Genomic DNA, 18,444 nt, shown 5'->3' with positions numbered 1-18,444 from the left:
GGATGATGTGTTGCTATTCATAACATACGCCTACAAGACTGCCAAGCATGAGACAACAAATTACAGCCCTTTCTATCCATTTTATGCTTAGGCAAGCTTCCTCGACACGATTCTGTCGTTTTCTCTGGACGCTGAGAATTCCGTCGCCAAGACACTTTGCCTCGCTGAGGAAGCCCACCGAATAGCACGCGTCCGCACATTGGCATCGCAAAACCGCTCGAAAGATCGGTACAATAGTTCCCGACAAGCCATTTATTTTGAAAAAGGTGACCTAGTGCTACTATGGACCCCATAACGCAAGCGTGGCTTGTGCAGCAAGCTTTTGTCAAATTATGTGCGCCAGTTCGTTGTTTTAGATCGCCTGAGCGACCTAACTTACGTGGTTGCATGGGTTTTGTCTGCAGATAAGCGTTCCAGCTTGCTCATGTTGCACGCCTGAAGCGCTACCACCCCGCGACAGAACAGTGACCCTCCTATTGGGCTTTGTCTGCGAAAGGGGGATTGTAACGTGGCGAAGAGGTGTAGATACAATAAGAGGAGAACGACAAGTTCAGCGGCAGACAAGGAAACATTTCGGTGGCGACATCGTGGCGACCTCTCATCGCGCCTGGTCTTCACCTGTATATAAACATCAATCATCCGTAACAATATATTGAGATTGCAGTGTATGTAGATGATCTCTGGACGGAGATTGAATAGTTCCAGCATTTCATAATCCAACGATTTCCTGCCGCAAAGCACACCAATCATTGGGCGCGGCTGATTACAAAGCTTTGTCCGGACCTGCCCCTCGCCCGCAGGTTAAATATAGCACAGTGATTGTATTCTCAAACATGGTCATAATGGCCTCCAAAGAACTGGGCAGGACGCAAATAGCGCAAGCTGAAATTGGTCAGGGTCGGAACTGCCCAGCGCCAGGCCTCCGCAACGCGAGCGTGTATGACGAACACCGCGCGCCGTCCCAAGATGGCACAAAAGACAATCCTCTCTGGCCAAACAGGAGATACGCAGTAACGAGAAACATTACGTATGTGGCCACTCTATTAAGGAAGAAAATCTAGCTTCAGCTGTAGTTTTGTTGGACTTTCCAGCGTGGAGCCGAAAGGGCCCGCTTTCGGAAGTGGGGGGTGGGGGTGGGGCAAATGGCATACTTTGGACCCCACTTGTGACAGTGGGGGGGAGGGGGTAAATGCCCCGCTATCCCCACTCCCCAGTAAATATGCCTATGTCAATTAATCCGAGTTGTGGTTGTAGAGGAGATATACGAGGTTGGAGATACCTTTCAGGTCAGGACCTCAAAGGACGTGGGTTCAGGACCCTTATTGGAATATAATGACATCGTTTGGGACCTGCATACCAAGTCAGACATTAAGGAGCGCAAAGTGTTCAGTGAAGAGCGATAAGATTCATCTTCAACACGTACGGCAGGCACATATCGGTTAGCAATCTCATGAAAAGAACGGCATTCCAACACTCGAAACGCGACGAACTATTCATCGGCTGCAAATGCTCTACAATATATTGAACAATAAGACTAAATTAGACTTCAATACTTACGTGCAGTTTAACAGAGCCAGGACAACTAGACGGAAATATGATAAAACAATTGTAATGCCTCAGACAAGAATTTATCGCTTTTTCTTCTTTCCCCAATCCATAGCAGAATGGAACGCTTTGCCAGCAGCAGTTCTGACCGTGCCATCAATCGATTCATTCCTTACTGCTTTGAAAACTTGTGTGACATTAAGCATGCTAACATTGTCTTAATTTCCCCGACCTCTAGAATAAATCATTGAGCTCTTGTTCAAAATTTGTTCACAGTTGTGCTCAGTTATTGCGAGTATTCTTTTCTGCCTTTTTTTGTTGCTTCGAGAATGAGTGCTTTCGCTTACTATTCATAAACTATATATTCTGTCCTCATTGGTGAATTGTCAAGTGTTGCTGAACTTCTGTCAAGGTTTTTTGCTCTGTGTCGTAGACAGTATTCACTTTGTGACTTTATGCTATCGCTAGTAGTGTATCTTTGCTTCTTGCTCTACTTTCCACTTGCACCCACTCCTGCCTTGGCTGCTAATGGGCAGCCGGCAGTGTTTGATAAATAACTAAATAATAAAAAAATGACATTCGCTTTCCTATCTTTTTTCAAATTACTTGAACCAGTAGGGTATGGTATTGTATGAATAACTTTATTGGGTCCTGAAGGTCAACCCTAGGTTGATGCGGGCCGCTCCCACGTTGGGACTGTCAGGCCGAGCCCTTCAGCCACATCGCGGGCCTTCTGGACTGCTCGTAATTGGTCAGAGAGTGATTCACTGTGTAGCATTTGCCGCGACCATTCTTGTTCCTTGTCAAAGTCTGTGAAGACTGCGGGGCACTGCCAAATCGTGTGGTCAAGAGTAATGATGCCATTTCACTTATTACAGTTGGTTGGAGTTTCCCTCTGTGGATAGATCCTGTTAATAAAATCTGGACTTGGGTATGTTCTTGTCTGTAGCAAATGTAATGTGACCGCTTGTGCTCTGCAAAGCTTACCGTGTGCCAATGGGTATTCCCTTCTGCTTAAATAATAGTGCTTCGTGATTTTTTTATGTGTTAATAATCGATCCCTGTGTTCCCCGGGTGAAGGGTAAGTTTCTCGGTCTTGAAGAGCACGGCTAGAAAGTTTTCCTGCTGCTACATTTGCCACCGCATTGAGGTTTCTCCGAGCACCGTCCACCACCCCCAGATGTGCAGGAAACCAGCGGATTTCAATCCTCTCACTGTTGACCTTCTTTAGTAATCTTGTTGCTATCCGTGTCGCATATCTGTTAGTAAAGTTGCGTATGGCTGTTCTAGAGTCGCTGTAAATATGTGTCCACCGATTAGCCCGGATGGCTAAGGCGATTGCTACTTGTTCTGCTACTGTTGGGTCCTTGGTATAGACGGTGATGGCAACCCGTATGTTACCTTCAGTGTCTACAACAACGGAGGTATACGCATCCTAATTTTCAACCCAGGTAGCGTCAACGAACACCACCTGCTGCTTATGTTGATCTATGTCTTGAAGGAGTGCCTTCGCCCTTGCCTTCCGTCTCTCGATGTTATGTGTCGGGTGCATGTTCCTAGGGAACGGGATCGTCTTTATTGTTTCTCGTAGTCCCGCTTGCAATTCTGTTAATAATTCTTCTTCGTTAGTGTGGTTGTTAATTTCTACGCCAATTTCTTCAAGTAGCGCCCTCTCAGGTAGTGTCCCCATTAGTCTCTCCTGGTTGGCCACCTGTTCGGCCTCAGCTATCTCTTCTAGTGTGTTATGCAGCCCTAGGCGTGATAAGCTATCATTGCCCGTGCTGATGGGAAGTCCTAGTGCAGTTTTTATAAGTCGTCCGATTAAAGCGTTTAGCTTGTTCTTATCAGCCTGTGTCCATTGTAGCATGCCTGCCACGTACGAGAACAGGCAAAAGGCGAATGCGTGTACTAATCTTATGGTACTGTCTTCTCCTAGCCCCTTGTGCCTGTTAGTAATTCTACGCAGATGCCTAATGACTTCTGACTTGTTCGAGATACGTTGTATCATCCTGCAATTAAATCCATTCGCTTGCAGGAGAAATCCTAGCACTCTAATAGTCTCCACCTGCCTAATTGGTTCTCCATTCTTGGCGTACCAGTGGGGTAGCCAGAAATCTTTTTTTAGGGAGGGACACTCGTTTGGCCGGAGACAAGGAGAGGGAGGAAGAGGGGGAGGGGTCCTTGGAAAGCCACATAGTGAAACAAAGTTCGGGGGCACCACACCGGTGTGCCGCCCCCTGGCTACGCCACTGACTTCAAACCAAAATTTATTCCAACATATGGGATACTGAGGGCCATGGTCAAAAAGCCGCTACACGGGCTTCAAGAGTACCACGACATAGTACACATGGCAGGGAAAGACAAATACATCAATGCAAAGATATACTTAAGGCAAACAAAATAAGAAATTGCGCATAATATACCAAACAATAGGCTCAGACATATTGTGAGTACAGATCCCGTCGAAACCGAGTTAAAATGCATGGTGCCTAACATCAAACACCAGACGATGAGTACACTATATCGCAATGAACGTCACATCAGCACTAAGGCTAGAATAGGTAAAATACAAATGAGATGGACCAAATCACCCGGTATAAGCTACAAAAATATGCGGGCGCTTAGGCGATTCTTATGATGTATAAAGGGACACTAAAGTGAAAAATTATTTCTTCTGCATCAGTAAATTACCGTTCTACAACACTGAAAACCCCACTCTTACAACGATAAGACGGTTGGTAAGCTAGAAAAAGCGCAAGAGCGAAATACGGGTGGCGACGCCTACTTAAGTTCCCACACGTGGGGGCTGTGACGTCTTGGATTTTGATGGCATCTTCTAGGGCCTACCAATTATATATAGCGGCACAGATTGACTAAATTGGGTTCTAAAGGAACCACATATTAAACATGGCAAGTTTCGGGAACCTTTATTCAGCCAACGCGGCCCAAATGCGAAAACATAGTTTGGAGACACTGACGTCACGCTGACGTACCGGCCCTGGGGTTTCGGCGCGAAATTCAAATACTGATACTTGGACCTTAATTTTCTCATCTGATAATCAAAGAATTTTTTTTTAAATGGCTGCCTGCAGGGTTCTCAAACAATGCTTCATGAGTCTAAACTGATTTATTGTTTCGCTTTAGTGTCGCTTTAAATGCGAGAGAATTACTTGTTGTTGAGTGGGTCGCTAAGTTGGGTCACTCACGAAGTACGAGACCATCGCAATACAGCGAAATGTGCGAAGCGAGCTGCTGCATCGAGACAACGTTCACCATCCAAACCCCTGACAACGCGGAAGGCAGAGCGAGCGAGCGGTTGCACACGGTTGCATTGGGGGCGAGGACTTACGGAGTCGCCATCTGTCGGAAGCGCCGCCCTTGCGTAGATCGAGGGATAACGCGGCGCGCTCCTCATAGGTTTGACTTACGGCGCCCAATAAGAACACCACGCGGCAGCCCTCCTGGAGATTTCTGTAAGAACTCTCAAAACGAGGGAAGTTTTTATTGTCAAAATAATAATCTTCGGCAAACTGAAAGCACAAAATCGTTTACAGACGCTATCGCTTTACCGAATATCTACAGTGAGCGCCACTGCGTGCGGTCGTCGCGATGGAGTTTCCCGAACCGGCTTCTTGCGTGAATGGTAGGTAAACGCTGAGAGCAAACTATGTCAAATACGTTCTTATAGTGGGATGTCTGTATAACCAAATGGAGCATAACAGAATGAAGCCTCAATGCAGCCATCGCACGGGTTCGCAGCAAACGACTGCGCGTCTGCACGCACGTCCGCACACTATGTTTTGCTTTCGCTGCGAGCGCGTTTTCGCAGCGTGCCGTGAGCTTTAGGCCGCATAATATGAGCGTTTGACAGTACACAAGCAACCATTGTTGCGTGGACGCTTTCAGAGCTGTCCAAAAATAATTTCGTGATGTGCCGTCACGCCGATCCAATCTTTCTTTCTTTTCTTCTAAATTCTTATATGTTTCAGTATCATAATTTCTCATGTTGCGCCGCACTGTATGTTTATCGGTCTTCTCACCGTGCGATTTCCCGCTGCTGCTTTTTCGTAATCCAGTACATTCATTCATAACACAAAGATGACCATGTGCCATGACTTCTTTTAATGTGCTTCTTACCGCTCCCTTTCCATTCCAGTGAACTTGCCAGTTTCTAGCATCAACAAGTTCATAGACCAAATTAAGCATCACGTCACTAGCCGTGGGTCTCAGTGCACGTTTTCTGCTACTTACCTAACATCGCAGTCCCGACGCCGTATCATAAATCTTTCTTGCGACTGTGCTTGCTGCATAGCCGAGTTGCAGCCGATGGCTGTTTGCCGGTTCTAAGTTTCGCGAGTCAAGCTGCTTCTTGTCCTGCGGCTACGTGTGAATAAGTCTGACACCGGACTCCGTTGCCTATACGTCCGGTGCCGGGGCACCGGACAGTAGCCTGCCATGGTGCACGTTTCCAAAAGCAGCCACTACCTATTATAGTGCGTTCAAATGCTGTCAGGCAGATACCCCCCCCCCAATGCGGGAAAACCTCGCCACTTAATCAGAACCGCCGCGCAGCTAGGTCTTTAACCTTTCGTTTTCAGTTCGCTTCGGCGCTTCCGAAGCAGCCGACGCGGCCGCTGTTTCCACGTGATCCCTCATGCCATGTCATGCCGATGGTGGCGCCAGCATTTACAGTGGTGGAGCTCACCCCCAATATTACATAGCGCCGACAGTGGCACCGCTAAAGTCCCTGAATCAAAAAGGAACGACTTCCTCTGAACTTCGCTGCTTTCTATCTCGCCTGCCACGCCTCCTGAGAGCCAACCCTCCTATAGGTCGTAGCGCCGTGGTCACGTCGCGCGCTTTTTTGGTCCGTAGCAGACGCCGGTGCCATTCTCGGGTGCGTATCGAAATCGCGCTTCGGTTGGTTTCTGGCGGCGAAGTTTTGGCGGGGAGCGTTTCGCCAGCGCTGGCGTCGTTTACGTATTGCGGCGTTGCCTACTTATCTTGTGCTTATAGGTGCAACAACCGAGGAGCCTTGGAGAAAAGACTTTTCGTTATTCTATCCTCAAGAAGCAACGCGGCTCGCCGAAAGATTTGACTGCAGCGAATCGGCCGGGCAAACTTTAAATATGCGCGGGATCCGCGCCTTTGTGAGGAAAGTGGCCGTTCATCAGAAGTAACTCGTATTTTTTCGGGTGATTTGGTGAGAAGCGCGAGCGTCTGCAGCCTTTCTTCGCACTAAATAACGTTCGGCACGGTTGTAGTTGTAAACGTTCACTCGCTGCTACGAAAGCAATGCTACACGTTCTCTGAGCCTCGCCCTTCACGCTTCTGGTTCGGCAGGCTACGTTACGATGTTGCGCGCATTGCTTGGCCCACTCGTTTCGTTGTAGTTGAAACCGTTGCTAGGCTTAGACGCGAAAGTTGCGCTTAATATGTTAGTTCGACCAGCCGTTCAGTGACGCGTATTGCATGCTGAAGTGACGCGCATTGCTAGACGTATTTTCCTTTTCTTTTAGCTGGACTCCGCTGACGAACTCGAGACTAAATCGGCACTTCTCATCGTTTGAGACCCCGATGTTTATGCTACTCGCGGTGCAGGTCTAGCCTTTACGTAGCGCGCATTCGTGCATGTATTTGTATTTGCGGCATTGTTACCAAAGCGGCCGGTTACTGTGCCTAGGCACCGTAGCGGCAGCTATATCTCGTGTGCGCCACATCTGCACGCATAATAAATCATAACACAGACATCGGCTAATCACGCCCGAAATTATATTTGCTTCAAAAATGTCGTGCAAATCTAAGCTGGTTGAAACATCTTTAACGCCGGTAAGTCGGGCAAAACAAACCTCTAACGAAGGGGCGCGCAATGACCCAGACAATTTTCAACGTTGGACGTTGATAAAGTTCTTATAGCCACGCACACGGTGGGCTGACATATCAACAGTTCTTATTTTCGAAATTATTTGTGAAATGGGACGTCGTATATTTTCTTCCGTGCCTTGTGTCATTTCTCAAAATGATATGCCTTACCAAATCTTAGCTTATTCATCTTAGGATCACTTCACCGAAGGTCAATTTGAAAGCCAAATCCTTCGGAATTACGGCATAAAAAAATTAAGGCCCAATGCATTACCAAGCCTTTTTGTGGTACGAGCAAACGCTGCTTTGACAGATTATGGAAGTAGTACACCACCATCGGTTCTTATAAAGCCTAGACCCCGCGCCTGTCTTATAAGAAAAGTAAAATGTGAATATCTACATACAAAGCGGATGTTCCAATTTCTCTTGGCGACGTTGAAGTTCAAATGAAGCTGATCAAAAGGCGCCGTTCGAGAAAAAACACTTCGCTAGCTCGCTTGAGCACACCACCTCCACCGTTGACACCGAAATCGATGTGATCGCAGTGGCAGGTGCTTCGATAAATCAGTGCAACGTAGATACCGGCAGTTATTGAAGTAACTCATTTACGAGCCTCTCCTGTCATAAACGCAACAACCAAATCCTTCAGGCGCGCACTGTACTGCGCGCCAAAGGGACGAACGTTGGAAGCCTCTACTAGCTCCACCCGGCCGAGGTGCCGCCACCGTCGGTGCCAGGGAGGAGTCCGAAAGAAGGAGCGCCGGCTTGGAAGAGTGTCATTACTTTTAGATCATTTAGGGGTTTTAGGCGCCGCTCAAATCCCTTAATAATTTGAAGGTAGCGACACTCTTTGAACTTTGCCGCCGCCGCGCGACCTCCTCGCCCCTTGTGCGGTCCCCCGCGGCAACCAGTTTTGCCCCCGTTTTTCTGCACGACGATTGGTCTCCTTGCCGTCGCCCTCGGAAACGCGCGGATCCTAAGTTTCGCTTGTGTTTTTCTTTTTCGTTCGCGCCATTTCCTCCTGAGCACGGCTGTCTCGGCGCTTTAGCTCGGCGTAGGGAACGTTGTCTGTGTTTCCTGCTCTATGTGCTGCGCTATGCCGGGCTGTTGCGCATATAACTGCAGCAAGAAGCCTGAAGATGGTTATGTCGTTTTTATAACACCTGTCATAGATCTCTGTTTCAAGGTCGCGTTGTAAACTGTATCACGTGACCCAAGAAGGCCAGATGTGACCCAAAGCATGTCCACCCCTCTATAAGAGAATAGAGAGCTTTAGAATTGGGGGCCCAAGCGGCTTGGGGACCCAAGAAAATTGCGGGCCGCCAGTGCGCATGCGCAGAACCCAAGGCAGTCTTGGGTTCTTGCGTTGGCGTTAACCCTAGACCCAAAAATCGAAAGCTAGCGTGGGCCCCCAAGCCGTCTTGGGCCACCCTCGCGGGTGACGAGATATCGCGAGATAGCCAAAAGAGCCGAACGAGCCGCAGCCATCCAAAGCAGTTGTCTCTCAGGCGCCAAGCATGACTGCTCCGAGGACGTCGTACGCGCGCTCGCACTGTACTACAGACGATGACCTCTGCATATTGCGAGAAGTACTGGGAACCAATCCGTTTCAAGACGCCAGGCTGTGGCCGCAGGTTGCGAAAAATCTTGTAGAGGCCACACGCAAGACGTTTTCGGTGCGGTCGATACGCAACCGCTGCGAGTTGCTTATGGCACAGTTCTTGCACAAAGATACTGCAAATCTGAAAAAGTAAGTACATTTTTACTGCACAACTTCTTCCTCTTGCAGTAGGCGCAGGTTAGCTGTGTGCTTTGCTTGCCCTTATGTAATGTTTATTTGCCTTCGATATGCTGCCTCCGTAATCTTGCAAGAGTAAACGCGAATCCGCTTCCCCTGCCACGTGTAGCTACCCGCGGCGAGGGAACTTGTATATGCTGGCACCCACCTCTGAACAGCTGTAATCACGGCACTATGGTTTCTAACGGATTAGAAACCAGTAAGATATCAGCTTTTGCCAGCGCAACAAAGGGAAACCGCCCGTGAGTCGAATTCGACAATAATCGCCGCGCGCCCGCGTACGCCGGATACATGAGCGGTAGTCGACGCGCCGGGAAATGAAACACAAGGACGACGGCGTCAGAAAAATATTTATTGCGTCCCTACAGGGTACTACAAAGGGTTAGAAAAAGAGTTGAAAGATTGGCACGTATTTGAAACATCCAGATACTGCCGTAAATAACGGCATCGACCATTTGAGACTTGTTCGCAGCGCCGTATGTTACGTCAGTGACTCCCAAAGGGTTAACACAATAGTGAAACAAGTCTAAAGAAAGTATGTGACGCACAGAAAACATAGGAAGCTAACTATCTGTTATTGCAGGTCTGGAACCGAGGAGCAGTATGCCGAAAAAGAGCAGCTTCTGACAGAAATTTTAGCCCTCGCAAAGGAATTTGGATATGTTATTAGAGGAACCACCTTGAAAAAGGTAGTTGCTCGAACGCAACCTGACGTACCACCTGGGACTCCAACTGACCGCAGAGCTGCAAATTTTGAGCGATTGGCTGCAGCCCAAACAAGGAATACGGCAGCAGCAGCTCATTATACCCAAGTTGCAGAAGAGGACGGTAATGCATGTTTTTCAATCAAATAATGAAGATGGAATGAGAAGTGTGATGCTGTAATATGCTTGTACCTAATCGCATGTTGTGCAATCTTGTTAAGCAGCAGCATGTATCCTGCAAATTATCAGTTTGTATATAATGTTTGTTTAGCTACTGCATCCAGTACGATTTACCTTAAACGATTCAAAGGTTATGGAGTTATGACTACATGAATAATAAACCAATGTGAAATGTTAATCATGCTTTCGCTCTCCTTGCAGGCATGGAAGATTTTCAGCCCACGGAGGCGTCACAAATTCTAAATAGCATATATAGTGGCAATTATGTAGATGTGACGCCTCCAAGTACTCCAAGTGTAGTAATATACACTAACCCAAGCAGCCCACAAGGAGATGCCACCTCTCCACTAACCCAAGACAGCGAGCCGCAACCTCCAGCTGCCAGCCTCCCAAATGGCACCGAATCACCTGGGCCACAGTCCAATCCCGACACAGGCAGTTTGACGCAAGGAGGAATGAGGATTACAGTTCCACCATTGAACACCTAGCCAAGCAATCATATGCACGCCAGGAGTAGCACCCAGCAAAGGAAAAGAGGCAGGCGACTCAATTTTCTCCTCTGTGTGGAGCATTCTGCACTGAATATCTGTGCTGCCTTATGCAAATCAGTGTTAGCCTTTTTCCCTCATAATTTAATGCCTGACAGGTCACCTTTATGATGTTATTCAGAATAATTTGATGCTGCAGCAAACAGTCATTTGGTCATGTGTTCATAATTAGCCCATACATATCTTGAAAAGTAGTCCATGAGTGCACTTATAAAACAGTTCCGCTTTTATGACTTCATGCGGGATATTGGGCTCCACGATATTGTGCAGGTAAACTTAATGTCAAAGGGTGAACGTTAAAGGGAACTTGAATACTTACGTTAACACACTTTAGGGCGTCTTATACTTGTTATGAGCTGTTCGAAGAGGGATATGTAACAATTGTGTGCTTTCAATTACAGCTGCCAATCCTCCTTCCGAAGGCAATCATGCGTTTTTTGAGCGAAGGCTGCGGTATGAACAATCAACGAGAGCAAGAGATGCCACAATAGAAGAGCGGCGCCTGGAGCTGGAAGAGAGGAAACTGCTTCACGAGCAGGCAAAACTACAGCAACATATTGCTGAATGGAGAGCGGAAGTAGAAGACCACGCTGAAGAAAGGAGGATTCAAAAAGAAGAACGTGCTGCATTACAAAGGCAACGCGAAGCAGAAAGAAATATGTTTATGACACAACAAAATGCTCTGCTTGATGTTTTGAAAGAAGTGCTGGGTAATAGAGGAAATTAAAAGTTTTGGTTCTTCACAGAAAAGATGTTTATTTGTGAATATTGTACATTTGGAAAGCTTCCTGCTCCAGCAACTTAATTCCATTTTGGTTACACTACAACTTCAAACTGTGTAGTCCACATGAGCCAAAGTTCATTTATTGCTTCGATAGGACAAATAAACAATATTCATACTAGCTTTTCTCTCTCAGCTGTTACGTAACACAAGGTATTCTTTCAGAGGAGGAGGACGAAGGTGAAAGAACATTGCCACTTGGTTGCCATAAAGGCAAGTGTGGCAGTTTGTTAAAATCGTTGCTACTTTGTACATTTGTGGCACATTCTAGAGAAAGACTTTCTGATTTTTTTTGTAGTCCAAGAAGGCAAACAGACTGATCGTCTTGCCGAATCCCCATTCTACTGACTGCTTTACAGTGCTCATGGCAGTATGAAATTCTTGCTGCTGTTCATTCAGACGTGCACCAGCATATGGCCGCATGAGCAGAGGGCGGAGGGGGTACGCAGGATCACCGTATATAGTGAATGTATTGCCCTGCATCAACTGGAGAAGCTTCTCATACAGCCCGCTTTCCCGAAGTATTCCTGCAAAAGAGAACCAATTAGGAATTAACATAATGAGCCACAGAATGTTGCACAATGCGTTGGCGGGCTAGTTGGTGCGAATCCATGAATACTTTGTTTAGCGCAAAACGACAGAGACAAGAAAGACGACAGGACAAAGCGCCTTGTCCTGTCGTCTTTCTTGTCTCTGTCGTTTTGCGCTAAACAAAGTATTCATAGAATGTTGCACCTTGCTGTTTCAAAGCGAAGGTTACATTTAGGAGCAGTGCATTTGTTAGTAATGTGTTCTTACTGAGGCACCGCCTTAATATGAAAGTCGAAGTATTATTTATGGAGTCGCATGTCAAAAACAGTTATGCTTAAAATGTGCTTCGCAGAAACTGCACTCAATACACCTGTGTAATTATTTTTCTGGGTGATCATATCGCAAGTGTGTCAACAATGCAGCTGGGAACGAAGAAATGAGGGGCCTTTGATTTACCTGCATCATGCCTGTGGCCTAAATATGGGCCGGCAAGGTCGCAGACGATGCCGTTGGCACACATAATGGCCTGATGTTTGACAACGTGCTGCCGTTTGTGCCCGGAGAAGTACATTCGCTGGTTGTACGTTGGTCGGCATATCGGTCGGGCAGTTCCATCGACGAAACCCCAGCAATTAGTCAAAGGCGCACCTCGATCATGCACAGCCTGAAATTCAGAATGTAGATTATTGTTGCAGCAGTATTTATTGCAATATTGCTCTACTAAAAAGATTTCAACAACTAGGGCAACAGGCGCGTCACAATTGCTTGTACTGGAAAATGCATAACAAGAAAGTACATACACGATAGGTGACTTTCCTATCTCGTATGGCATATTTGTCAGAGGAAACGAGGTAAAAAGCTGTCTGTACACTTCCATTTTAACGGCAGTCTGTCAAAATCTTTCATAGCGAATTTACCAAGAAGCTAGAAACATTGTTTTTACAGTATCCTACGACGGCTACAGTCGCTAACCTAATCGTAATAACGTACGTGTTTTAACCTTAATGCAACAGCGTGTACATACGTATCTGGGAAAACAGGGCGATGTTGGCGAGGTTCAGCCAACGATGATTTGTCAAAGACAGGAGGTGACCGAAGGTCGTCTCAATGTGGCCGAAGACAGAGGCAACTATGCTGGACATCACGGAGGTATGTCGTCCGAAAACGTCTTCTAAATCGCTCCACCTATTAGGATATGCGAGTCGCCGGAGGGCAATCAGGAGAGCTTCTTTACCGGATACTTTTACTCCCTGAATGCTCTCAATCGTATCGGGAATTAAGAGAGCAGATGACAATTCATCAATGTTTGCCTTCTCAAAATGGAACATTCTCCGAAAGACGTAATCTTCAATACTTCCGACGTCGAGCCATCCTTTGCGAGACGTATACTGCCGCCGGCCATGTCGTCGGTAAGTCACTTCTAGCAACGGTAGAAAGAGGTCTTCGATGTCAGCCCAACTCAAATCAGCGTACAGAAGATGGTCGCAGAGCAAACTTGCTGTACGTCGACTGATTTTTGCCATTTTACGCGGGTGAACTCGCAGCTTCGCAGTGGGTCTCAAGAAAACACCAACTAAAAGCACTTGGCTTCGATTGGCTTTGCTTGGCTTATAATTGCACACCTAAGTCGTAACACTAACCGGTACTAACTCAGTGATTACGTTTCTTACATTTTATTGTTCTCTCTTTTTGCTCAAAAATGCATTCTGTTCGTTTTCCCTTGTATGAAAAGAGGTTCATTTTTTTTTGCTTTCAAGCACCTTTCTATTTTCCACACTGCGGCGTCCCGAGCGCTCAACCCAACGCTGTCTGCGTTCGACCCAATCCTCAAACTCTGCTGCTCATCTAAACCCAAGAGCAACCGACGCAACGCGGCTTGGGGGCCCAGTGCCTTGCGCCCCCAATTCTAAAACTCTCTAATGATTACCTAAGTTAATTAATGTATCATTAGTGATTGACATAAGGTGGATTAGGGCGGATTAAGGTTGATTAGAGTGTAGTAAAGAAGATTAAGGTGAATTAGAGTGCATTAAGAAGGATTAAGATGCATGAATAAAGATTAAGGTGGGTGGAGGAGGATTAAGGCGGATTAGGGACGATTAAGGTGGATAAAGGAAAATTAAGGTCGATTAAGGTGAATTAAGGTTGATAAAGGAGGATTAAGACCGATTAGGCTGGATTAGGGTAGATTAAGATGGATTAGGGGCCATGGAACTGGATTAGGTTTGATAGAGGTAAATTAAGGAGCATTAAGGTAGATTGGGACTATTAAGCAGGATTAAGTTGGATTAAGATGCATGAATAAGGATTAAGGCGGATTATGATGGATTAGGGTTGATAAAGGAGGATTAAGACCGTATAGTGTAGGCTAAGGTGCATCAGGGGCGATGTAGGTTGATTAGGTTGTATTAAGGTGGATTGTGAGTATTAAGCTGGATTAAGGTTGATGAAGAGCATTAAGCTGGATTAGGGTGGAGTAAGGTGAATTAGGGTTCATTGAGTATTAAGACCGATTAGTCTACCATAATCCTCCTAATGCACATTAATCCACCGAATCCACATTCACCGACCTTAATCCTCCTTCATTCACTTTTCTCCACCACAATCCCCGAAAGTCCTCCTTAATGCACTCTAATCCACCGTCATCGACCTTAATCTACTCTAACCCTCCTTAATGCGCTTTAATCCTCCTTAATCAACCCGAATGCATCCTCATTTACTTAAATCCACCCTAATCCACTATAATCGTCCTTAATTCTCCTTAATCCACCCGAATCCACATTCATCTACCTTAGTTCCTCCCAATAATCCTTATTCCACCCTAATCCTTCATTCACTTTAATTCCCCCTAGCCCACCATAATCCTCCTTAATGCACCTTAATCCTTCTTAATCCACCTTTATGCTTCTTCATGCACTTTAATGCACCCTAATCCACTATAACCGTCATTAATACTCCTCAATGCACCTTTGTCCACATTCATCCACCTTAATCCAACCTAGGCCTTTATGCACCTTAATCCACCTTCATTCACCCTAATGCACCTTCATCGACTTTAATCCACCTTAGTCATCCTTAACAAACCCGAATTCATCTTAATCCAATCACTAATCAATCATTACTTTGCTAATCATTAATCATCTCTTATACGCGGCTGCACATGCTTTGGTTCGCTTCCCGCCTTCCTTCGGTCACGTGATATTTTCTGTAGCTCACAACGGGACCTTCAAACAGAGGTCTAAGGCTTTCGCTTAATGAGCCACACACAAAGGGATGTGTCACAAACAATACGAGATCAGACGCACGAAGAAAGCATTTAATCATGTGGCAGAAAAATTGTTTGGAGTATAGAACTCGCCTCAAAGCTCGCTTTTCATCGGTATACCCAGTTCGTACGGCTTTAAGAAAAAACCAACCTCCTCATAAACATTGCCTCCAGCATTATCGATGCTGTTATTAGCATTTCTAAAAATTTTCAACCCCACTGGGGCGCACAACTGAACCAAAATAACACGCCTCCATAGAATCCTGCGGCCCAGGAGGAAAAGCGCGCCGTGCGCAGCCGGCGGGCGAGGAGAATCGAAGAGGAAAGCGCCGTGAGGAGGAGAGTGTCGCTACTTTCAAGTTATCAAGGGGTTTTAGGCGCCGCTCCTATCTTGCGCCATCTGGTGAATCACCCACCATGCAGAACCCAACCAGCAGTGCACGGACTCGAAGATATTAATCACTGTCGGCTCTTGTAACGGTGATGCAGCGGTTAGCGCGCTCGGCTACGGAGCGGTAGCCGCGGCGGTGGAGCAGAGATTGAATTTTCAGAGGGGCCGCTTTCCTTTACGATTAATATGGCGTAATTTGTCTGCCGTTTTTCTGCCACTGCTTTCTGATGATGGCGGGGACACACAATGAGCCAAGTAACGCTCTCGCATTAGAAGTACAACGAACATCAGTTCAACAATAGCATAAAAAAGGGCTAAAAGGGCATAAACAAATACTACCAATTCAACCCCACTGGGCGAACGCCATCATGCCCCTCCGCAATACTCTGTAGGTCCCTGGCAAGCTGGCGCCACCTGATGGGCTCGGAGGGCGAGTCCACGGGGCACGTTGAGGCCAGTGGGCACAAGGTGCCGCGGCAGAACCCGGAACCGGTGGCCGCTCCAGATCCCAGCGTCGCTGGCACGAGCTCCATCATGAACATTTTCCAGAAAGTGTCCGACATCGAGGTTAGTAGTATCCAACATACGGGCGGCTGATTCGCATATTTAACAATGTGCATATCGCGATGTAAAAAAAATTGTGGCAATCAGTTTCCACCGCACATGTTTATTCATTATGATTATCACTATTAAAGACGTACCACAAAGGGCGATCTGACACAGCTGTGTACGATCCTAAAGGGCTCCCAGATTTGTTTCTCTGTGCGATATTATTATTATTGTTATTATTATTATTATTATTATTATTATTATTATTATTATTATTATTATTATTTCGAGGAGTGATCTGGAAGACGAGCCCACTGGATATGATGGAATATCTTTACACACCACCAGAAGGAATTTCAATGCGCTGTCAGATATTACCCTGCTTATACTGAATGGTTTTTCGGACGGTTACGAAATTCCAGAATGCCTAAATATGCCAGTTGTTCTAACACTACACAAGTCAGGGAAGAAAGATAATATTGTCATGTAGTAGTGACCGTAAAGAAGGCAGCAAAACTGTGATAAACGAAACCAGCCTTTCATTGGGCGAACTTGTGCCCTCAAAAACAGGCTACACTCAAGGAACAACGATAGCGGCGAACACAGCCGGTGATCGTCGAAAATCTGATCAGTGGGTCAAGCGCGTCGGCTTTTATACATCAGTCGTCAAATGTTCTAGAGTAATTGCTGGGACCCGCGTGTCTTCCACAAAGTTGTACACTATTCACGTCGCGCATACATGCAATCAGATTACACAAGGTTCGGTGATAGACAGCGGATGGAACCATCGATAACATTCCAGAAACTTCCGATACGTGCAGGCGCGTCCTGCACTGTGCGATAACATTTCTTATGCCCCTGTCACACGGCAAGATTTAATGTCATTCGAATCCAATGGCATTCGCATATAATGCCACTAATCGGGATTTACACTGCAAAATTTAATGTCATTCGAATGAAATCACATTTGCCATCGACTGAGTTAGGGGAACTCATTCGCATTCGATTTCGAACCGAATGTATACACTTGACCGTAGATAGAACAGCGACACGCAACGCGAAAACATAATGCGTATATCAGCAAAGTCAGAAGATATTTTTTAGACTTAAAGAAAGGAATAATTATTTTTGCCGCGATGATATTTTCACCACGGGCAAGCGCTCTGCTTTTGCATCAGGAGTCTGTTGAGGCGGTCGGCCATATTGGACGTGTTGATCGAAGTGCTTTTAGTTGTGAATAATTGGCGTCAAAATGTTTTCGTCTGTTTGAAAAGTACTCGCAAAAGTTCTTAAACGGGTTTACTAGGAACAAAATTTCTTTGAATTTCAAATTCTTTTTTCCACTTCGTCGTTGCTATCATTTGCGAATGCCATTATATTTTACTGTGTAGCACCGCAAGAGACCGATTGGCATTCGATGGATCGAATGCTATTCGATTCGAATGACATTAAATCTTGGCGTGTAACAGGGGTAATTAAACAAGTACACATTTCAATACCCCCCTCTTAGAAAGCATCAACCCGATGGTGCAAATAAAGGAAAGTAATAAACAGAAACACCCGTAACAAAGAGAAAAAAAATAAGCAAGTTCGTCAGCGCGCGTAAAAGGTCTTAAGACGCACCACGTGGACCACTTCAGCTCTTGCGCGGCGCCGCTGTGAATGCGAAATGCCGTCTGGCACGACTTATAGACCAGTTCGCCAATACGTCGGATGATCTTGTAGGGTCCGAAATAGCGTCGCAACAGTTCTCACTGAGTCCTCGTCAGCGTATCGGGGTCCAAACCCAAACACGGTCGCCGGGCTGGTACTCGACGTGGCGTCGTCGGAGGTTGTAGTGTCGGCTGTCGGTACGCTGCTTGTTCTTGATCCGTAGGCGGGCGAGCTATCGGTCTTCTTCGGCGAGCTGTAGATAGGTAGCGACGTCAATATTCTCTTCGTCGGTGACCTGCGGCAGCATTGCGTCGAGAGTCGTCATCGGGTTCCTGCCGTAAACGAGCTTAAACGGCGTGATCTGTGTTGTTTCTTGCACCGCCTTGTTCTAAGCGAACCTTACGTACGGCAGGACCGCATCCCAGGTCTTGTGTTCGACGTCGACGTACATTGCTAGCATGTCGGCGAGGGTCTTGTTCAGGCGCTGCGTGACACCATTCATCTGCGGCTGGTAGGCAGTTGTCCTCCTCTGGCTTGTCTGGCTGTATTGCAGAATGGCTTGGGTGAGCTCTGCTATAAAGGCCGTTCATCTGTCGGTGATGACGACTCTGGTGATCAGGATCCTCGGCATGTGGTT

The 18,444-nt window shown here is 46.5% G+C and overlaps 1 protein-coding gene and 1 pseudogene across 1 annotated transcript in view; one reads left to right on the top strand and one right to left on the bottom strand.

The window, feature by feature from the left end:
- LOC129380400 (uncharacterized) overlaps window positions 1–18,444 on the top strand; it is a 64,044-nt gene that overhangs the window by 19,166 nt on the left and 26,434 nt on the right. Inside the window, exon 2 of the mRNA XM_055061236.2 lies at window positions 15,998–16,172. Within this exon, the coding sequence (XP_054917211.2) occupies window positions 15,998–16,172 (175 nt within the window). The remainder of the gene's footprint in view (window positions 1–15,997; window positions 16,173–18,444) is intronic.
- On the bottom strand, window positions 11,479–13,293 carry LOC140215195 (uncharacterized; annotated as a pseudogene).

This window comes from Dermacentor andersoni, chromosome 1, assembly GCF_023375885.2.
Source record: "Dermacentor andersoni chromosome 1, qqDerAnde1_hic_scaffold, whole genome shotgun sequence".
Classification (NCBI taxonomy): domain Eukaryota; kingdom Metazoa; phylum Arthropoda; class Arachnida; order Ixodida; family Ixodidae; genus Dermacentor; species Dermacentor andersoni.
This window is presented reverse-complemented; position numbering and strand designations above follow the sequence as displayed.